Source organism: Manacus vitellinus, unplaced genomic scaffold (genome assembly GCF_001715985.3).
Source record: "Manacus vitellinus isolate BGI_N305 unplaced genomic scaffold, ASM171598v3 scaffold_4_pilon, whole genome shotgun sequence".
NCBI lineage: Eukaryota > Metazoa > Chordata > Aves > Passeriformes > Pipridae > Manacus > Manacus vitellinus.
The window spans coordinates 36,681,031-36,704,549 of record NW_021940604.1 but is presented as its reverse complement, the minus strand read 5'-3'; the positions used below and the strand labels follow the sequence as shown (position 1 = coordinate 36,704,549).

Below are 23,519 nucleotides of genomic sequence, written 5' to 3'. Positions count from 1 at the left end.
TGATGGTGATTCCTTAAAAAGGTCTATATGCAGAAAATGTGAGTAGCAAACCAAGAATAAAATTATAGGTATATACTGAGACAGAAAAGCTCGTAGCATGGAAATTGTGTCACCTGTAAATTAGCGTAGGAAAAAACCCACAACACCTTAGAGCTCAGAGTTGGCTTCCTTGTTTGCATGTGTGGAATTGTGTTATGGTGTGGTGATCACTAACAATATGGAGGAAATAATTTTATCTAACCTAATCTATTGTACATAAACTTATGGTAGATTTTTGAAAGGATAACAAAAAATAAAAACATGATTAGATTAGTTCTGAGCAGTTTGCGTCTCTGGCACTAATGTAACAGATTCCGTTATTTATACTGGGTTTTTTGAGTGGGGATAGTATCACATGGGGAAGCTAATTATGCAATTTAGTTGTAGTCTCTGTCAAGTTGAATTTGAAGTTTGTGATTTGTACTGTATTTCTTACCTCTTTCTGCAAGTTTTTTGCACGTGCATGTTAACTTAAAGCCTGGCTGAGTATCAGCTGCGCTCATATTTAAAATAAAGTTTCTAGTGCAACAAAATTGATATTTCAAAGTAATATTATGATGAATATTATTCATATTTTTTCCAGTGGAATCTGGGGATTAAATTAAAATTTGTTCACTTCTGATAAACAGATTTTCAGATATAGCTTGGCCTAGTGTTGTAGTTAGTTCAAATTATTTTGCTTCATTTAATAGATACATAGTTTTGTCTTGTGCTATTGACTGACTATTCTGTAAAACTTGGCACTGAAATAGCAAGTATGTACAGCATGTGTAACAAATTTTATGCATGAGCTGCATGAAGCAATTGGTAGGGACACTGATCATTATAATTCCTGTATCTGTCCAAGGTTCTAATTTCATAATCTTTGTGATATGTAAAAAGGAGAATTCATTTAAATCTATTATATTAATAAGGGATTTTAAAACAAGCGAGGCATCTAATATAATGACAGTGTACAGTATAAGGCATTTCCTGCCTTTAAGTTTCCCTAGTATTAAGTATGTGTTCCTTCAGAGTGAGTTTCTTTACAACACCTATAAAGAGGTAATCCAAATTTCGTCTTAACTGTGCCAAGGATACAAAGATAGTGGATAGGGCTCCATGCAGACATGGTTTGAATCTGACTGGATTTAAAAACTGAGATGTGGCCTGCACAAAAGCAGCATTTATTGTTTGTGAAGGCTAGATCCTGTCAGAAGCAATTTTTCCCCACCTTCACACATCATTGGCTGATTACCTGCACCCCAGTCTAAGTTGTTGTGGTCACATTCAGTTTTGAAGTCCTTTTACTCTCTTCCCAGAGCACTATGGAGATGGAATGTGTTTTCATACTGCGTTCTGTAGTAGTATCATGACTACATTCTTACCTGCCTTACTTCCACTCCTGCCGTTTTCTGAGTAACAAGAGTATTAAAGTTTGCTCTATTCTTGTGTTTTGTTTGTGAAAAGGAGATTTTATTACTCTGTAATAATAGTATTCTGTTTAGTGTGACTGAAGTAAAACAGGAAACAATTTGAATTTGTTCTGTTTTAGAACACTGTTAGTGTAATGCATATGTGACAGAAGGTCATTAGGCTTTTGATGGTTGGGAGGAACAGTCATGTTGATTAAAAGCTTGCAGCATTCCATACTGCAAATTTTGAAGACAGGAGACATAAAGATGCTATTTTCAGGTTGTCTGAATGCTATACTTAGTTAGATCTATTTTTATATCAGTCTTGGTATACAGAGGACTAGAGTTGTGAGCATCAGCTACATTCCGTTTTATGTTAACTTACGTTAAAGGAGATGCTTGTGAAACTAGTTCCTAAATATTTTGTAAGACTTTTTTTTTAGCCCAAACCTCAGAAAGACGTTTCTGTCTATTTTTCTCTAGCTTTTGCATGTGGTTTCTTAAATATTTAAAGACTGCTTTCTGAAATCTTTTTCTCAATTAAACACTTTAAATATTTTTTTAATGGTTAGAAATGAGTTCTTACATAATTTTTTTTAATCCTTTGTATGGCAATCAGGGGTTGTTTTAATGGTTGGCCTCTGAGGTCTTTTCCAACCTTAATGATTCTGTGATTGGAAATGAGGCATGATCTTAATTCACATATTAGGATTCTGTCTTACCATCTTCTACATTGCAAGCGAATTGACATGACCAGATTAAGATCAGAATTAATCGAATTTTACACACTGAAAAAGACTCAAGTCAGTGTATTATTTAGACCACTTGACTGTTGCTGTCTTTGAAGTAACATTTGTGCGTTTCTAATTACTCTTACAAAAATGCGATAAAAAATTATAGTGCTTGTTTGAAAACTAGTACAGTGAGTGCAAGAGACAATGAAACAGTTATAGCTTATATTTAATAACCTTTGCATTTAGTGATGTACAACACATATGGGGCTTTGCATCTTATATGTTTTTTTCTTTTTTCATATTTTAAGCAATCTGGACCGAAAGGAAAGGTAAGCTTACTGTTGATCAAATGAGCATGGCAATGAGCATTAAGTAAATTAACTGATTGAGTGCTGTAGCAATGCTAGTTAAAGAATATTTAGTCCAGGAAATCATATCTGCTTATGTGTAATGGGGGTTGCTTGTGTTTTGCTCTGTTTTTGTGGTTCACTTACTCTCTTTGACTGAAAAAGGACTTTTACATTCATCTCTAAATAATGCTGTGTTAACGGGAACTTGAGGTGCATTTCCACTGGAACTTTATCTCTCTATTCATATAACCAATGTCAAATTAGGTAAGCATTCTGCTAATTCTTTTTGTAAAGCAGCAAACTTTGTGTAATAGAATGATTCTGAAGCAGATCTTAGTAGGCTGTTTAACAACTTTCACTCTCATCTCAGCTTGGTTTGAATAGCATTAAAGATTTTTGTTGCATTACTGTGTATATTCATGAAGTATATATGTTAAAACAATTAACAGAAAATGTATAGCAAAAACAGACACACTGGTTTTTGATTGCTCATTTCAGGCTCGTTTCTCACTTGTTTTGCATCTGGTTTAGTGCCGTTAATATTTTGTTAGCAGTATGAAATACCATACAATTGTTTTTCTTCATACGTAGTTTATAATTGTATGTTAGTGGAAATGTTTTGTGGATAGGAAGGAATTCAATGAGTTTTTATAAATATCTTGTCTATGTAGGTGATTTTTGGCAGTATGAGCTTGATACCAGGTTGATTTGTTTAAAAAGTGTATATAATGTTTAACCATTAATGATAAAACTAGCACAGTTCTTTGTGAATTCAGGATTTTCCAAATTTACTTCAAATTCAGTAATAAAATCAAGCCTTTCTGGTTTACTACCTTTTGTTACTTCTTAGAAGAACTATCAAACTCACCAGCCAGTTAGTGTCACTGAATGGCATAGAAGACAAGGGTTGCATTCCATACTGGTGTGATCTTAATTTTCTCATGGGGATACCTGCTGCTTCTTAACCTGATACTACTGGATGCATTCTTTTTTTCTTTCCCTGCTTTTTGTTGCTGTCCTAGCAGGGGAAGATGATGTAGGCAGGAGCTGCTAAATGTGGTTTTCAACATTACTTTCATGATAAGTACAGCCGCAACTCCTGACTTTCTGGGCCAGATGGGGTTACTGACCTGTGTACTAAAAACCCTGTTCCCAGTGCTGCTCCTTTTCTTTTCAGCTTTTGACTTTTTCACTCTGTTTTTCCTGTAAGACATGCTGAAGGTAAATCTTATCTCAGCAGCTTGGTGCTTCAGTCTTACCATGCTTTACTCTTCTTTAGTGTAATGATGTAAATAAAACCCAACAGCTTGCCTGCAGTGGTGTATCTCCAAATAGTAGCATACAGAAGCAGAGGAAAGGTTGAATAAGGTGGCCTCTCAAAGAGGCAGGCTGCACATTAAACACAGCTCTTGTGTAAGCCTGCACCTCAACAAAGTTAGGAGTTGGTGCAAGCTTTTTGATATGGTGTGCCAAATCGTGGGTGGCACTGTCTCCTAAATTCCCAGATCCAGCTGTTTCTTAATGTTTATTTCTTTCTGGTATAGCCAGAAATTGTGGGCCTGCCCTTTCCCCTGCCCCCCTTTTTTGTTTTTTGTTTTTCTAGAGAAGAAATGAAGTGAAAATGTCAGTTTGGCTAGGGGGTGTTATGGAGGTCTGTCTAGCAGTCCGACGTGAAGATATTGAGGTCCAATTCCACCAGTAAAGGAATATGGCAGTAATCATGAATGTTTGCTTAAAATACAAAATCAGTGACACCATTCTGTCTGGGCAAAACATGCTTGGTCAAGAATACTCTAGGACTTAGCTGTTAAGATATGTCAAAAGTTCATGACTCTGCACAATCCAGACTGCCTCAGTATTCGGTCATGTCTGTTGCAGAAAAAGCCCGAACGTTCTTGGTACCGTGATTAATGTTTTGTGTTTGATGCTTTACTACTTCTGGAGATTGCTTTTATCAAATACTGGTCTACTTCCCTTGTACTTAAAGGTATTAAAAGTGCTTATAATGGATGAGATAAATGAGATGCCTAAAATTGTTTAACCTCTTAGAATGGAGCCTTGTTCTTCAAGCAAAATCTGAATCTCATAAATATTTTTAGGAAATGTAACAGGCAAAAAAAAAGTATATTTTAAGTATTTGCTAGGATGGTAGGAACAGCAATCAATATTGTATTTCTCGGGGGTTTTAACTGTTATTGTGTTTCTTGGGGTGTTTAACTGTTAGACACAGTATGTAGGTAGTCTTGCATCTTGATCTGTTCAGGTGTTTGATCTCTCAGTTACTTCTGTTGAAATGGAAGACTTAGTTTTGGTTAGGGTTTAACAACATGTTAGTTGAGCATGTGTCATGTTCAATTTAAAAAACCACCATAGTTTCCATTCTGTTTCTGCACTCACATGCAATTAAATGAGTGCTTTACTGGAGAAGGTATTAATGGATCTGCAAGTGTTCAGATGGCAATAGGCATTGTGCTGAGAGGGGCACCTTAGTGCTGTAGTCTGTAAAAACTTTGTGGTGGTGGGCTCTGCCTTCCTGTTTGTGTGTGGGTTTTTCAGGAAAGGAAACTAGTAGGAGGTGCTTAGTGTTTCTGCCTTCAGGTGGGAGGGCTGTCACTGTCTCCAAGAAAGCATTTTTTTTTCAGATTAAATCTGAAATTAAGTAGTGATTGAAATCATCTTCACTTTTCTTTCTAATTCAAAGCAACTTCAAGCCTGACCTTGAATTGCTAACCATGCTAAACTTTGCTGGGAAGCCTCAGTTGATTTGGAGCTGGTTTTTGTGAGTTAGGTTTGGGTTCCACTGCTTCATTGTGACCATATGAGTAACAATTCTGTATTGTAGCAGAAAAAAGATACACAGTTTTTGCTAGCTCTTCTGTATTCTTGCAAGTGTTTGGCCATTGAATAGGTATCAATATGAGTCTATGCTGCTAACATAAAATTCAGACAGGGGTAGATAATGCTACTGTATTCTGATTTATTGTAAAAGAATTATTTAGCCGTATATGGTAAATAATGAATTTATCATCTTAAAAAGATAAATATATATTGCATGTCAAAAATGTAATACAATCTTGTTTGATTCTTAGAAGAAAAATTGTAAACTAGAAATGTCCAGAGACTTTGAATTGTTGACTACATTTTAAAAGAAATTTTAGTATTCTAAATCTGCCATATCATTTGCTTTATTGTTTGCTTTCAATTAAATGACAAATAGTTTCAATATTGTTTCTCTTAAATATAATTTCAGTGTTAGGAAAATAATTTTTCTAAGAGTGAATATGTTCAAAACAAGACATGTTAGGCAATACTACTGAAAGGTAATTATGACTTGTCAGACAACAGCTGTGAGTTAATAATAAAATACGTGAAGACCCTGAGAAATATTACCTAGAAATGCAGAAAATTCAAAGTTTTTATAGTTTGATGCATTAGGAAATGCTGTCCTGGAAGAAATAAAATCTTATTTTATTAGTGCTGAAGTCTATATCAGCCATAGCCAAATTATTGTCAGGTGGGTCCTCAAAATTAAGTTGTTAGTTGGCGGTGTTACTGCCTACAGCTGTGTGCTTCACCCCTTTGCTGTTGGTTGTAATCAGAGGTAGCAGGATGGGATGTGTGTGGCCTATTTGCAGCCCATTGCTTAACTTGCCAATAAAACCAGTTTCTGCTGACGTTGTTGGCAAGGCCTCCTGTGTTCCAGGTGCATGCCATCTTCTGTTATGACAGGAACAGTAACCTACAGCTTCAGGGCAGAGGAAGCACTAAGAAAGAAAAGTGCCACAAAAAGTAACCAAGATGCAGTGAACTTCAGGAATCTTAATTTGGTAGTAGCATAATTTGATGCATGTCTATGTAAACTGAAAATATCTTTCAGGAAACTTAAAGAAATCTTACTATAATGCCTTATATTGCAGTAATTTGCACAAAAATATGTGATATCTTTATTATGCAAATTACACCAACAGAAGTTTTATTATCCAGTAATTTGTCTAAATTAATTACAATATTTTAAAAACAAATATATAGGAACTATGTTTTATCCTGTGTTGTTCTTTCTGGTTTCTGGCCAGAACAGTTTTTGATGTCAGATCTCTTCCCTCTGTTTTGCATCTTCTTTTCCTGTTTTTTAAGTTGTGGAACTTTCGGAATCTACTTTAATATTAAAATAATATTTGTTTCTATTCTTGGCTTTTAAAAGTATCTGTCTTGTATTTCTTGAATGACGAGGAGGGGGGGAAGATGCAGGCTTCAGTATTTGGAGACTTGGGTCTGCAAGTGAGAGACTCCTGAACTATTGATTATTATCAGAAGAGATTTAGATTAGAAACACTTCCAAGACATTTACTGTGGCTGTTCCTAGCATTCTGGCAATACTTTTTTAAGTGTACAAATAGTATGTAATAGAGAGAAGTTACTTATTCAGAGCTTTCAGATACATTTCAGGTTTATTTTGTTCGTGTATAATTGTGACTAAATTATAATGGTGTCTGTCGAAAGAACAACCATACATCTAATTAATTTTCCAGAAAAGAATACCCACCTCAGCTTCAGAAAGTAGAGGCAGACCACATTAGATTACCACGGTCACAAGGAGTGGGTAAGTTATCTTTAGAGTTCTCATTTCTTTTAAGCAGAATAATATTTTGAATATGAGTGTGTTGCCAAATCTTACATAACCTTTAGTGTGTGTGTGTACATATATATATATTTAGAGCCTTACATCATGTTATTCTGGCTTTATACAAGTTTGTGCATGAAGTGAGCATTTTGCCCTTTTTGACAGATTTCTGTAACCGGTTCAGTCTTGTAATAAGTAATTTTAAATTAGGCTTCAGTTACTTTAAAAACAAGAGAAATAAGGGAAAATTTAGAGTCACAGAATTGGAGAGGGAACAGATCTCTGGAGATCATCCAGTCTGAGCCCAGACCTCCAGCTTGTTTGTGAATTATTGATGAGGAACTTCTGTAGTAGTGTTAGTATGAGAACAATAGGACATGGTAACCAACAAACACTTGGTATATTGATACACTGAAGGAGTTAATAGAAGAGCAGCATCAGCACTGCTCTGTACCTCAGCTGAAACACAGTCTTATATTGTTGTTAGGGAAAATTGATGGAGGTGCAATGGAGAAAATGTAGCTTGTCTTGAGGTGTGGAAATTGTGAAACTGGAAAAGAAAATTCACTTTTGTGTTTTGTTAAGCTTTGTTAGTACAGATACAGTCTGTAAACCTGCTATTGAGCTGCATAGCCATCTCCTCTGGCAAGTTGTTTTGCTGTGCCGTTTTAGGTTAAATGTTAAGTAGAATTTCAGCAGTACTACTGAAAAGTAAGTTAACTTAGAAAAAACCCACCTTTTATTGTTTCTTTTTTGAAAACAAGGTATTCTTTAGTTTTGAGATGTGGTCTGATAGGATGTTTGTGAGATCATCGGTATGTATACTGAGAAAGTATTCATAGCTTTTGAAGAAAAGACAGTCTTAAAAAAAGTTCCAATATGGAGACTGCAATTAAACTAGGGAATATAAGTAGCACTTTTACCTTAAATCTAATTGAGGCACTCCTGTACAACATATTCCCCTTCTTAAAATGCACAGGGTGAGATTTTAATTCATTTCTGTTTTCCTATACTCTTACAGTATTGAAATGAATGCCCCAGTATAAAACACTGTAATTCACTGTACTGCTGTGTCTTGTGTTGAAGGAGTAAATCTGCTGGTTTATACCTGGCAGTGTGCCCAGGTGGCCAAGATGGCCCCTGGCATCTTGGTCTGTGGCAAGAATAGTGTGGACAGCAGAACTAGAAAAGTGATGGCTCAGCACTGGTGAGGCTGTGCCTCGAGTACTGTGTCCAGTTCTGGGTCCCTCACTTTAAAAAGGACTTTGGGATGCTGGAGTGTGTCTGGAAAGGACAATGAAGCTGGTGAAGGGTCTGGAGCACAAGTCGTCATATGAGGAGCAGCTGAGGGAGCTGGAGGTGTCTAGTCTGGAGAAAAGGAGGCTCAGGGGAGACCTTATTCCTCTCGACAACTACCTGAAAGGATACTGTAGCCAGGTGGGGGGCAGTCTCTTCTGCCATGTCTCAGGTGAAAGGACAAGATGTAAAGACCTTATGTTATGCCAGGGAAGGTTCAGATTAGATACTTGAAAAAATCTTTTCACTGAAAGAGTGGTTAGGCCTTGGAATAAGTTGCCCATGGAGGTGGCAGAGTCACAGTCTCTGGTAATGTTCAAGAGGTGTCTGGATGTGGCACGTGGGGATATGGTTAAGGGGTGATTATGGTGGTGCCAGGTTGATAGTTAGACTAGATGATCTTGAAAGTCTCTTCCAACCTTGATGATTCTGTGAAATTGTAATTACACAAAACATTCCCAATTATTCTAAATGCATTCATCAGTAATTCTGTAGTAAAGATTACCAACAGCATAATCTAGCATCCCCTCCTAATTTGTCAGCAGACCTTCCATTTGATCTACAGTGAAGTTAGTATAGACTTGCAAATCCAAAGCCTCCTCCAAAGATATCAAGATACAAATTGTCACTGAGAGACACTGAGACAGTATTAGTAAAACAACATTTTTGAATTTACTTTGGGGAATTTTTTCTTGCTCATACAACAAATCATGAGACACTTGAAGCAGTGTAGTTTGTTGGAAATTTAAAAAGGTGTTTATGTTTGGTTCAAGTTAGTGTATGTAAAGAACTAAGTTGATCATAAATATAACAGCGTATGAGTGGGCATGTAATGTTAACATTTTTGCATTTTTTCTCTCCTAGACAGTGGAATGGAAAATACAGAAGACTCAGAATCAGAATGTGAAATAAAGAGAAAAGTGCGACAGAAAAGTCACTGCAATTCATATCAATCTGACTTGAGTCAATCTTCTGCTACAAAAAAATGCTTAACTCAGTCAAAGGTGGGTTAGATTTTAAAAACATGTAAAGGGTTAACTTTAATAATTGATGCATATTTTAAAAGCAGACTTTGAAGGGGTGAAACAAGGCAATGTTTTAAAAATCCTTAGAGTTGGGAGGAAGATTTACACAAATAAAAAAAAGTTACAATGATAGAGATATTTAAATGTTCATATTAATACTAGCCATGAAATATTTATATTTTGATTTGAACAGAAAAAGAATTTGAAAAGAACAAGAATCTGATTTAATTGAATGGTTGATTGGTAAACTGGAGACTGATAATTTCATGATTTTCTGTACTCAAAACAGTAAAGTACTGCAAAAATGCAAGTACTTCTTACTAAGTTGCTTGCTTTTTCAGTGAAACTAGCTCTTTTGGGTATCCAAATGGTATTCTCTATGGTCTAGATGCAACCAACCAACATGTTTTTGTCAGGAGCTTTTCTGAATATCGGATGTAAGATATTTTTGAAATTCCTCTAAGGCTCTCTATTTTTATCAACTTCACAGGTTACTATGGAAGTTTCATTATGCCCACATACAGGTCACACTGTATGACTATCAAAGAAAACCTTCCTGTAAGGAGATCTTGATTAAAAAAAATAAATCACAGATCTATGATTATTGTATATACTTAGCTTGTGCTTGCTCTTGTGTATTAGAAAGTAACTCAGACTGTATTTCTTTGTTAGGTGGAAACACTTGGTACTGCCCTTACGCATTTCTGTTGCATATTTAGTTAATTAATATGATGTTATTAAAGAAACTGGCTTAAAATTCTTGGTGTGTGGTTGAAGTAGAGGGGTACAGTTACTCTAAGATCCTTCAGGTACAGTTGGTACCTTCTCTTGAATATTTTAATGTCTGACTGAAGTTCTTCAATTCGATAAGCAGTAACTTTCTAAGAACTACATCTGGTAACAGCACTGAGGCACAACTCGTTTTCATGTCACTTGATATCTCTTCCCACCACTCAGATTTTAAAGGTCTGATACATTTTATACACTGGGGAATTTTTTTGTTTCTCTACAGTATGCGTAGCTTTGTTAAGTTGCAGAAATTTGGTAAAAATAATACTTTGTCATTGTATGACTTTGGTCTTTACATTTGGGTTTTGAATTGATTCAAGGTCGCACACCTGAGGAAGTCTTGGAAGCGTGTTCATGGCTGGGAGTGGGGGTAGTGTAGATTGTGATAACTGTGTTTTGAAACTAGATTTCAAGAGGTTTTGGTGGGATGTAGGTATTTGTTATCTTCAGTAGTTCACAGTACAGTGGTTAACGCCTTTTGAGTTCAGTGTTCCAGGAGACAATAACATGCACTAAATTTCGGCTCTAGAGGTGTCCTGTATTCAGTTTGGTACACATTCCGTAGTTTATGTGTTAGTATTGAATCCCTTAGGTTTAGAAGTCCAAGTTCTACACTTGTAATACATAATTAAGTTGGACCTAGTACATGTGAGAAAAACAAAAGACACCTCTGTCTTTGCAGTGATAGGATACACATTTTTCTTTGAGCCCCTACTTTCTTGTAAGTTTGGGGAACTCCTATTCCTCAAGTCCTGTTTTCTTTTTGGAGATAATGGACTCGAGCAATGTATTTACTTTTCGTTTTTTTTTCCCCTCCCTTGAGGAGTGATTTTTCCTGCATGACTTGCCAGGCTGTTAGAAAATATCTTGGAAAGGCAAATGACTTTGACCTACGAGGTTTCTTTGAGTCCTCTTTGGCATTGCTCTGTGGATCCTTAGGTTATTTCACAACAAAACTTTTTACAGAAATATATATAACTGGATGATCTTGCTGATGGATATATGTATCTGAACAGTGTATTACTTAAGGGAAAAAAGGCAAGAAGGAAAGTCCGAATTGTCCAACATTAATCACTTTTTCAAAAATTGCCACAAATGATGTTTGTTCCTGGTAGAATGTTTTTCATTTTCTTAAAAAAAAAGAAATCAAACTGTATTTTAATGTTTGCTTTCTCTGCTTACTGTAATTGCTAACATAATGGTCTCAGTCTCTGGATATTATGAAGAACTTCTTCACTGAAAGGGTTTTCAGGTATTAGAAGAGACTGCCCAGGGATGTGGTTGAGTCACCATCCCTGGAGGTATTGAAAAGATATGTCGATGTGGCACCTGGGGATATGGTTTAGTGGTGACTTGTCAGTGCTCGGTTACTGGTTGGACTCCATGATATTAAAGGTCTTTTCCAACCTAAATGATTCTGTGATTGATTCTGAACAGAATTTAAGTGCAAGATTTGTTAATGGTATGTTTCTGCTTACAATTACTGATTGTGTGTGTGTTTCTCCTTTACCTTTTGGAACAGATTGATTATTCTACTGATTGCCCAAATTGTGGGAGGGCAAATGAAAATCAGACCAAATGCCGACATTGTGAAAGTGCTTCTCTAAAGGATTTGCAAAGAGTCTCCAGACAAACTGTGACATTAAGTGAATCTGTGGGACCTTTATCACGTTCTTCAATACATCAGAATTCAGCAGGGCAAAAATCTTCAGGTACAGGGTTCAGCACAAAGAAGTTTTATAGTTCTGCTGTTGGAAAAGGTCCAGCAGATATTCTACTGAGTAATGAAGTTGTAGGACATTCTATGTTACGACACAATGGGAAAGTTGGTCTTATAACTGGGACAAAAAATCCTAAAATTACGGGAAGCTTAAGACAGAGAAGTACAAGACCGTCTGAACTAAATGATCCAAGTAAGTACTTTTTTATGACTACAGCCCTAAGCTGGAAACCCAGAATATGGTATAATGAAGGAACTATTTGTGCAGGTTTACAATACTGATGTTGCATGGAATTTTTTTGTGTATATGTTCTTGGGGAAGGGGGACAGAACTTTTAATAATTTCCTTTTTGTATGCAGAGGTCCTCTCCAAGAAAGATGAAGATTGGGGAAAGCAAAAATTATTTTGTTAATCTTTTTCTTGTTTGTTTAAAAAAGACTTACAGTTTATAGTTTTTAGAAAAAGCATTCTTTGCAGATTTCCATTATTCATTCTCCCAAAGGGAAGGCAGTATTTTATTTTTATTTAATAATTTCTCCCTTTTCTTTTGAACTACACATCTATTTAAATTTCACAGTTTGTAAAATGTTAATTTTTGTGCTTTCTGTATGTAAATTCAATTTATAAGCAGGAAGGATGGAATAGGAGAAATTATGTTTCTGGTTCTGTGCTTATTTTATTAGACCACGTTGTCCTACTGATTTGAATGATTTCAGTCATAATTTTCTTGTTGGTTTTTAAGTTGCATTGTTTACTGTCAATTCTTGATTGAACCAGGGAAAGTATGGCTTCACATCTAGAGGTGGATTAATGATACCCATTTTTTGTAGAGTTAGTTGTGAGAAATGAAAAATGAGGGAGAGAGCACCTGCAAGCAGATTCCAAATAAACATTAATAAAAGCATAATATAATGATACATGTGGACTTTTTTGGCACTGCAGGACAATTATATAAATTACTTTTAAACTATTATTTGAAAAAAAATTTCTGTTACAGAAAAATTTAGTGGTTGAGAATTTAATATTTTCTGTTTAGTTGTTTTGTCTAGTGATGATGATGAGGAGGAGAATAGTGGCAGCACTAGGAGAATGGAAAGCATTTCACCTCGTCCTGCAGATTCAGCCCGCTCCTCCCCAGCTCCTTCTACAGGAAAGGTGGAAGCAGCATTAAAGGAGAACAGTTGTGGAATAGAACAGAGGATAGGTAGTATAACAACAGATACAGAAATTGCAGTCACACTACCAAGAAAAGCAAGAATGAAAGATCAGGTACTATTTAATGCTTTGTTTAAAGAAAACAAAAATCAAATAATAAACGGAATATGTAAAGGCTTGTTTCGCACTGTCAGATTTTGACTATATTTGATTGTTTTTCTTATTCAGCAGCTAATCAAGTAGTATTTTGGCCTACATAATACTGGAAACATAAGAAAATGCGTTCATTATATTTTTGCAAGGATTCATGATGATTTGAGTTATGCTGTTAACATAAATGCTTCTGTGTTGAATGTTTACTCTTTGAGACTGGGCAGGGATTCTCTATGAAGCTCAAGGGCTTACTTAGTTTGGAGAAGAATGTCAGAACCAGCTGTTGCCTGTTAAGACTTTGGACATGTGAAGTTAAACTTGAAAAGAGACACTTGTATCAATAGTGGCCCTTGAAAATTAAAATACTTTGACAACTGTCCCAACTAATAGCACTTATTTTAGGGGGTTTGTGATGGGGGTTTTGTTTTTTAGTTGAATATTACTGTAAGAATTTCATAAACAAAGACAAAAAAATGTACCATGAGCAGACACCTTAAGTGTGGTCAAAAGGGACAGATTTCACACTGTGGTAAAAGCTGTCTCAGTAGTGAGCCATTAAGAGGAATAAATTTCCTGTGACAATTGGTATTGGATTAATAGTGCTGATTAAAACCATTCTTGAGTCACTTGTCCAGTTTCACTATTGTGAGTTTGATTCAACAAGAGTATCTGATCAGATTTCCAGTCCTTTATGTTTTCTGAGTTAGAACACTAAAGAAGCCAACATTCTACTGCTGTAATTGATGAAACTGTGGATGTTCATAATGTAGTGTATAATTAGTCATCACTGTCAATATAAAGCTGTGAACCTCTAAGCCTACAATAAAACTGTGGGGCTAAAAGATTGGATTATTAGAAGTTCTGAATTAAGTTATTCTAGTGGTATTTGCTGAATTAACTGAAAGCACTGCGTTGTGAAGGCACTGGTGTCTAAGACTTCTGAAAGTCTCTCAAATGTTTGTATATCCATATGTTCCTGGTCACTAGTCTTTACGAACCAGTTTTAAAACTAGAAATTAACTACATATTTTAGATAAAAGTAGAAAAGAGCTTACATTTGAAAACAAGGGATATAGATCTTTTTTTGGTGAAGTATAACACAAATTTTGCATTGATTCAAGACCAAGAATTGCAGATATCACAACAGTTTTGCCAGATACGATAGAAAAGGCTTCATTCAGTTATGTTTCTCTCAAAATATGCATTAATTCTTCACTGAAGAGGCTACTTGAATATAGCACCACTTTGATGTTTGCTGTTTTATTGTTTGTGATTTGTTTTAAGCTTTTAATAATATTTAACCAGTCCAGTAGACAAAAATGAAAAGCTCCCTTCAACAAGAGTCTGAGGAAAACATTTAATTACAGGGATTTAGATCCCTACCTTCTCCACCCAAAAGTATATTTTGAATTATTGCCAAGATGGGCTAGTGATTAGGGACTTGGATATAATTTTTGAGATTTAGTCTTAATAGAATACTGAATCCTGTAGAATGTTTTTCTGTGGGAGTTTAATTGTATTTTGTAACGAAAAATAATGCTTGCTCATGGACAGCTTTATGAAACGATATAAATACCAAAGAGAAGACTAGTGTACAGAAAATTCAACAAACTAGAGCAATATAAGCAATACAACAAATAAATACGTTAATCTGATGCCTGTCAGTAGGCTTTATTTCATTTTAATAGGTTTTTTGTAAGATTGTTCTGTTGGTAAACAGGATACTTCATTGAGATTACAGCTTCAGTCAGCATCTAGAGACTTTCTTGAATTGAAGCCAAACTCCGCATGACCTTCTTTCAGTACATAGTCTCCTGACCCTGGAATCTATCCTATAAGCATCTTAGTAGTTCTGTACAGATGCCTTGAGGAATTCTGATTTGGCTTATTTATATTTCTGGAGGATTCTACTCTACTAATGTGGTGATGCATTGTACCTCAAAAATTACTTGGTCACCAAAAGCTTGGATTAACAAAAACTGGAAAAAAAATGAAACCACCAACATTGTTGTATTTTTAGGGCATTAGTGTTTTTATCTAAATAAATAAAATATACTAAAAATAACTTTGTTTTGCCAGGTGCACGTGTTTCAAAATGACTAAAATTGAATTGGTTTTGGCAATTTTAGAAGCACTATTCATGATTTGAAAATGTTAACAAAATATCTGCAAGTGTCAGCTTACCTTTTTTTTTTTTCTTCTTGAATGTAGCAATGTTAACATCCTCAGACTCCCAAAAAGTCTTTTAGTAAATATCTACCTTCTGTATATGAGGTGGAAGCTCTAGCAAGTAATCCTGTTGACCAACAGAAAACTTGCCGAAAATTTAGTCCTTAGTTTTTACAAGCTTGATTTAGCAATAAACCTTAGTGAGACATTCTGAAACCTTGAAAATTACTTTTCAGTTTGGGAACATTCTGTCTGACGCTCCAATAAAACGTCGTAAAGTTATTTCTCAAGAGATGGTAACCGAGACTGTACCTCTAAATTATCAAAACTCCTGTGAAAGTGTCATTCTGAACTGTCGAAGTATACGAATAGGAACGCTACGAAGAATGGTAGTGGAACCTGTGATTGTAAGTAAACTTGTTATTTGACAGCTCTCCTTTCAGGTTTTCATGGACATTGTTATTTTCATACTTGAAAAAACGTAATATTTTGCCTTTGTCTGTGGAACAGTGAGTTTGTCCATAATTCCAGAGGCCATGATTTCCAAAGAAACTCAGATTACTGTTGTGTACTAACACCTGCAGTCTAGCTCTGGTTTTTAATAGAAACATTGTGCCTACAAAAGCCTTGAAAATCCTGTTTACTTGGTTGCTGGGGAGTTATGGGTTAGTATGCATTTCTTGAGAAAATCGAAAACAACAGCTACAAAAAATATGGATATTGATAGGTGGGAGGAAGAAGCGTTGTCCTACAGGTGAATTAATTTTGCTTCTATAGAACAATTTTTTTTTTTTGTTAGCCTTCCAAGTTACATGGAAGTTTTCAAGGAGACATTGAAGGTTAGTTGTATGCAGTAAGCCAGATAAAACGCATACTTCTTGCTGGGGTTACCACAGAAACAGCAGAGAGGTGTTACTTGTTCTTTCCACCTTTCTGCAAAACCCTGTGTTTTTTTTGATTTGCTTAAGTAATGATAGATAACATTCTCTTTTGAAGAAATACAATTAGTTATGTTTTTCAAGGTATTGTAAATACTTTTGGAAACTGAGTACTTGAGAGAGATCTAAAATTCAACAGTAGGACTGAAAAGGACTCTTGAGTAGTAACGAATGTGCTTGCCTCCTTGAGTTGTGCTAAAATGTACATTTTGGGTTTTTTTAAAAATTTAACATGTAAAATTTTAATTTTAAAATGTTTCTTACTGAAGTACTTAGTCAGTTGAAATGTATTTACTAACAGTTAAAAGGCTTTCAGTCAGTTTTGGTTTGGAAAAGATGTGAAATTTTACTGTTATGTTTTCTTTCAGTTTTGCTTGGATTATATCAAAATACGGCTAGAGAGTCAAGAAGGTGAGTGCATTTTTCACGTTATGTTGGTACTCAGTATATATATTTTGAATGAAGTAACTTTGTTAAAGGTATTAACAAGTGGATGATAATTCGGTATTCATTCTGGTTTTGTCATTTATGTAATAAATTATACTGGTGCCTGTAGTCAGATAAGAAAAAAAAATGGAGAGTACAAATTTGACCTGAACTACCTGGTGAATAACAAACAAAAGGATTTTGCATTATCTCTGCCATCTACTGACAGAAAAAAATTCACTGATAGCGGGACTTAGCAATTTGTGCTGTGCATACAGCTGGGTCATTAGTTTTTCCCCTTCATCTGAGTTGAAGATCTGTAGACATTCTGGTGATGATGGGCTATGGTTGTCTTGAAAATTATTATCAAAAATAAAAAGCAAGAGTAACCCTCCTGTAAAACTTGTTAGCTCTTTAACACTATATTAGTTCATTATTTCGACTATCATAAGTAGACAGTAAAAACCACCCAGGTGTCTTAGACCTTTCTTGTCTATATCTCCCTTGGTAATTTTTTCTCTTGCCTAAAAGTTTTATATTTCATGTTACTGAAAGAAATACGGTATAAAGAATAAATGACATAGCTTAGGAAATGATGAGCTTACAGCACTTGCTCTGTTTTCTTCCTTTTCTTTTGTAGGATTTTGTTCTGGGCCTGAAAAACGTTGCTACCTTTTGTTGGGTGCAGTCTTAAGATACAGTTCTATTGAATTTTGCTTTTGTTATTTCTAGAGAGAACTATTGTATTTTGTCATTATTATATGCAGAAAGGTGTCTCACAGCCTGTAAAATGTAGCTTTTGTCAGTCAAGTATTTATGTTGCATCTAAAATAAAGATGAATAGAAACTACCAGTTTTCATGCATTAAATGTATTTTAAAAAATAAAACACTAAAAAACTTACTATAATTTGTAGAAGACAGCTTTCAAGTTTAGTCAAAAAAGGTGCACAGTGAAATTATTTCCATGGGATCTGATCCCTCAATAGCATAAAAATGGTGATTCATTAAATGTTGTGTCTGTTGGAGCATTTAGCACTTTTCCATTTAATTTTTTTGAGTTTTGCACCTACATCAATTTCTGTATTCAGTTTCATAATTCAGTAAAACCTGTAAAATACTCAACATTGGCATTGGCAGCCATCAGATGTAGTGTTAAAAATTTACCATGTTACCGTCGTTTCTCTTTGGAAGTCAACTGAGAGCAGTACCTTGTTACCTTATCAGATCATTTCTCTGCACGTGTTTATTCTCCTCTTCTCTTTAAAGTTATTTTTCATAAGAGAACTTTCTACAAAGAAAGTTTTACAAACCTATTGTAAAATGTGTCATAGTAATGTTTGCAAATTTAAACCACTGGAAATTGTGGGGTTTTTTTCCCATGGAATAAAGAGTAGATTAAAGTTGGTGAGAAGAAAACAGTTTGTTTCTGATTCCTGACAGGTGACATTGGAATTCAGTTTGTTTTATTTAAGATAAACAAACCCATCACTTCCTGGATATGCATTAACTTCAAAGTCTTAAAAACTTTTAAGAATGTTAGTGAGCACATACAGATTTCTTGTTAAAATCAAGGTGGAAATTGTAAAGGAAAGATAGAAATTTTTGTTATAATTTAATATCATGTTATTATTTTCTCGTAGAATCAGAAAACGATATCAGAGAGATTAACCTGAAAACTTCAGAGCTTACCAAATGTGAATGGTGTAGTGTCCGAAAATTGCCAGTAGTTTTCCTACAGACAGTACCTGCAACCTGTAGTAGCCTGAGAGATCAACTGAAAATGAGTAAAGATAATGTCTGGTACGAATGTAAAGGAGACAGTAAGTAAAACAATTTTAGTCTACTATTGACTTTAAATTGTATTTTAATATTTTGGGTCATGAATTTAGACTAAATGCGTTAAGACTAAAACGGTCATCATTGGCTGGGGTAGGTGTAGTGTATTTTCAGACACTGTCACCTTCCAAGGCTGGTGAAGAGTTACAGTTCAGAACAGCTTGGCATTCTGTTTGTCCAGACACATGCTAATTAATTACAACATTCAGTCAGTTTAGTATAACTTTTTTCACTAATATTTGTAGTCAGTGAAAGCAAGTTGGTTTGTTTAGCTTTTGTATATGAGTCTTTACACTTATGTGACAGATTTTACTATTCTTCTGCTTTCTCCGCTGTATCCTGACAGGCCTTAGTTTCAGTAGAAACTGTTGTATGGCTTGGCTTGGATTTTTTTCCCCAGTATACTTGTAGTGATGTTATGAGTTAGACCAATATCTGCTTGGAAAATACGTGGATAGTCTTTGTGCATGTTAAAATAAAATTTAATTTCCACATAGTTTTCAAGGACCTAGCATATGCATCTTCATATGCACTCCTGTTACAATCAGCATAGAGTCCTCTTACCCTTAAGTAGGCTTTTCTTTAGGTTAAATTTTGTGATTATTTATAGTCAGTTTTGTACAAACATGATGCATTCAAATGGAGGAAGAAAGCTTTCAACAGTCTCAGAATTGTGTGCTTCCATAATACTATTACAATGACCTTATCCACCTCCTATAAAAAGTATGAGCTGTAAGGAGTATTATAATTACAAAAGTAATCGGAGAGCACGCAGGGGACCTTTACACAATTCTGGGAGCAGGAAGTAGACCCCAGGTGGACACAGGTGTTCACAAGTGAAAAAAGGAAAAGCTTCCTGAGCTGTCTGTGTGAGAAGTCCTTCCCTTGGCATGCCTCTCAGCAGTGCCTCCCAGCTCTTTTCCCTGAGGCTGTGGCACTGAACTAGTTTTATACCTAGCTGCTTTATTGTATTTCATACTTAGGAGCACTTTATGATAACACAGTTGCTCTTTGCTTTGTAAACAATGAAATTAATTCAAGCCTGAATCCATAGCTTTGTATACAATTGTGTGTAGATGCCTAGTTCCCAAAACAGGAACGCCCAAAACCCAGTTACACATCTAAATTCTCTGTGCAGTAAATTGAGAATTATGCTGCTGAGGAATTATTTTTCACAAGAGTTAGCCTGCTGGGTTAGGAATGACCAAAGGGAAATGGTTATACATGTGTCTGAAACTCCTCTTAGGGAGAAACAGGTTCTGGCAGCTCTGTGTTAGGCAGCTATGTGAGACTGGGATTTGCAACCTGAATCCTATTCCTGTGTCTGACTGCCTAAAATAATTCCTCTCAGTGCAATTTACTGCTTTTTGATTTTTCAGATGATATAAATGGGTGGTATTTATATAATAGCTGCTTGATCCAACTCATTCTCTCCAACTTCTTCAAAAACAGTGATGTTTTATAGTATAGCCTTCTAGGATCAGAGAGGACATTATGCTGAATACATAATTTCTGGAATTGTACTGAAACAATAGGATAGGAACAGCAATAAGAAAAAGATAAAGTATTGATTAGCAGAGAAGATATTATTTCAAACAAAATATGTTTTGGCTTTGCATTCAGTGTCATTTAAAAAATTATCAGGTATAATTAACATTGCTAGATTAAGGCAGAAGTTGAATGCACTCTTTGCAAATGTAGGTAAGAAAGATCCTTCTGTCTGTCTGCACAGATTGGTATTACTGCTTACATGTATTGTCAGCAGTGTGTAATCATGTTGTCCCACGATTCTATAAAATTTGTTTATTATTGCAACATGCTTTATTTTATTCCTAAATGAATAGTTTTCTCTCTGCTTCTTTATAGGTCAAGAAGAACAATACATAATTTTGATTTTTGAAACCGGTCTTGATCCTCATGCAAACTCAATATTTGAAAAAATAATTGCTGACATTGGTATTAGAAATAATATTTCTGACTTCTTTGTGAAAATTTCCTTTGAAGAAGCCAATGCCAGGCTTGTTGCATTTACTAAGTGCATGGAAGACAATTCCAAAGGAAGCCCATCTCACAGAGAAAGCAAAATAAAAAATGTAATTATGTTTTTGTTTTAGAACAAAACCATTATATTATTTGGGTTACAAATACACTAAAGACAGTGTATTAGTCATTAGCCAAAAAAAATTTCCAACAACTTTTGATGACTTTAATATGAGGATTCCCATAATTGTCCATGGTGGGTTATGAAACTATGGGAAATAGCCTGTACACTCACAGTACTTTTTAAGGTGTTTAGTTTGATTGTAAGGTTATACAATGGTCCACAAGAAATGTTATTTAAAAGTTATTCTGGGATGAGAAATCTGTAGTATAATTAGACAACATAACTTTTTCCCAGTTCATCTACTGGTAAAATTACAATATCTCAAACAAGAAATAAGGTTGCAGTGTTGTAGTTACATTTAATTAATGCTTTCTTTAAACAAACTACCTTTTAAAGAATTAGAGTTTAGAGACTCTGCAAGAAATGAATAGAGAACTAAGTGTAATAGATGGAAGTAGGAAAGAAAAAACCCAAACTTGAAGTCTTTTTCAAAAACAATGGATATTACACTGCTGGACTTCCAGAGTTTTATTACCACTTCAGTAAAATTGAGCACCGTATGCAAATTAATATTGACTTTATTCTTTTAAGGTTGCTTCTGAGTCCAAAATGCAGCAGCGAAATAAACAGTTACCCTTTTTTGAGGATGATGAAGAAATTGGTGAACCACATACAGTATTTATTGGTCCTATAGAAAAGTAAGATAATTATCTTTTCCCTGTAACAATTCTCTGAGGGTTTTTTGGCATTTCATACTTCTTATTGAATGTATTTTTCTTCCCAGGTTGATAGTTTATCCGCCTTCTCCAGCTAAAGGCGGTATTTCTGTGACCAACGAAGACCTCCATTGTCTAAATGAAGGCGAATTTTTAAATGATGTTATTATTGATTTTTATTTAAAGTAAGTTTTATTTCACATCAGTTTTTAGTTGTCTTTTACTTTAAAACTTGAGAAGTTCTGACATTAAAAATTCATAAGTCAGTTGATAACACTTGGTCTCCAACTATGGATAGCTGTAATTTTAAAGGTTGTTTTGTAATTTTGCAAGAAATTTTGGTTCCTCTCCCATCCTGCTTGACGATGATGTTGTTCTGACATGGAAAAAGGTTCTTTATAATTTTTTTAACTTCTGAAGAGCAAATTTCGCTAAAAAAAGAAAAAACCTTTTTTGTTTTGAATAATGTAATACATACATTAATTTTGAGATTTTCTGATGCTACAAATGTTAGAAGCTTATTAAATTGTTACATGCCGCTGTGTTTATGCTACACATAAGGTGCGTGTGCGTAATTTTCGGTCTATTAAAATATTATAGAGGTGAAAAGAAAATGATTGTGTCACTCCTGGGAGTGTTTGGAGATCTAGTGGCTGAAATACAAAATAGGTCGTGTAACAAATTAATTGAAAATTTGTTTTCTTACTGTGATAAAAAAATAAATGCAACAGCAGGAGAACAACTTGTTGATTGAGCAGAGCACTTAATACCTTAAATATTTACACAAACTTCGCATTAATTGGTTCCTGTGGATTGTCAGCTCCAAATAGCTGTTTTTGAGAAGCTGCATCAGTTTGGTGGGGATCATAAAATCAGCTGAGTTGGAAAGACATCAGAGATCATCAAGTCTAGCACTGTTGGCAGTCCTTTTCACTCTGGTGGTGAATACTTTAATATCTCTATTAATTTTTTCTTTTTTGTTGTTGTTGTTTGTTTGTTTGTTTTAATTAGGTATTTGGTACTTGAAAAGCTAAAAAAAGAAGATGCTGATAGAATACATGTGTTCAGTTCATTCTTCTATAAACGCCTTAATCAAAGAGAAAGAAGAAATATTCATGAGACTTCAAACCTTTCGTAAGTCTGTTGATCAGTCATTTTAACTAAGAGCTAAGTACAGTGAAGACTACAGGAACAAATGCTTCTTGTGCAGAAGAACAGAACTCAAGGAGGCATCCAGACCCATAGCAAACATAGAATATGCCTTGAAAATTTCATCCAGACCCATAGCAAACATAGAATATGCCTTGAAAATTTCAACAAGCTGTCAAGGTGAAAATATTTGGAAAAAGGTCCCTCAAATAAAATAAGCCACCCTACAAATTATGTATTGGTTTCTTCTTGCAGAATACAACAAAAGCGACATGGGCGAGTAAGAACGTGGACACGGCATGTTGACATTTTTGAGAAAGATTTCATTTTTGTTCCCCTTAATGAAGCGTAAGTGAACATACCTTTTTATCCTATTTTGTAAAGGTTTAAGCTTCATAATTCTAAAATTTAAAGCTACACTGTAGTGTGAATTGAAGGGAACAACTTCTTCCAGGTGATAAAAACAAAATAGTTACGTAAGACCTTTAAATGCTGTAGTATAAGAAGGATCAGGCAGTAGAAAGACTGAGGAAAAATTAACTTTTTTGAGTACTTTTTCTAAGTTTTATCTCATTCTCTGGAGCTCTTTCCCCTAAGCTTTTGTCGCTGATAACTTTTGGATTTACATTTTTTAGTCCTTTATAATGAGATCTCACTGTAGAGGTGGGATCATCCTTTAGTTACAATAAACCAATATTGGAAGAAAATTCAATTGAAAATCTCTACCACCTTGGGAACCTTATTCTTTCTTTTTCTTTTATATCCTTTTTTCCTGATATTTTTCGTGAGTCAGGAGGAAGACCATTAGCATTGTCATAGTTGCTGAGGACTTTGATGCTTGCTTTCCTTAAGATCAGAGCAAATAGTCACAAACACATTTCTGTATTTCACAGAAATAATCTT

General features: G+C 34.9%; 1 protein-coding gene across 1 annotated transcript in view; it reads left to right on the top strand.

Moving 5' to 3' along the window:
- SENP6 (SUMO specific peptidase 6) overlaps positions 1 to 23,519 on the top strand; it is a 58,923-nt gene that overhangs the window by 20,791 nt on the left and 14,613 nt on the right. Inside the window, exons 6-18 of the mRNA XM_018078128.2 lie at positions 2,476 to 2,496; positions 7,047 to 7,117; positions 9,299 to 9,438; positions 11,771 to 12,161; positions 13,006 to 13,238; positions 15,683 to 15,853; positions 16,753 to 16,795; positions 18,452 to 18,631; positions 20,514 to 20,740; positions 21,343 to 21,449; positions 21,536 to 21,652; positions 22,479 to 22,601; positions 22,872 to 22,964. Coding sequence (XP_017933617.2) covers positions 2,476 to 2,496; positions 7,047 to 7,117; positions 9,299 to 9,438; positions 11,771 to 12,161; positions 13,006 to 13,238; positions 15,683 to 15,853; positions 16,753 to 16,795; positions 18,452 to 18,631; positions 20,514 to 20,740; positions 21,343 to 21,449; positions 21,536 to 21,652; positions 22,479 to 22,601; positions 22,872 to 22,964 — 1,917 coding nt within the window. The remainder of the gene's footprint in view (positions 1 to 2,475; positions 2,497 to 7,046; positions 7,118 to 9,298; positions 9,439 to 11,770; positions 12,162 to 13,005; positions 13,239 to 15,682; positions 15,854 to 16,752; positions 16,796 to 18,451; positions 18,632 to 20,513; positions 20,741 to 21,342; positions 21,450 to 21,535; positions 21,653 to 22,478; positions 22,602 to 22,871; positions 22,965 to 23,519) is intronic.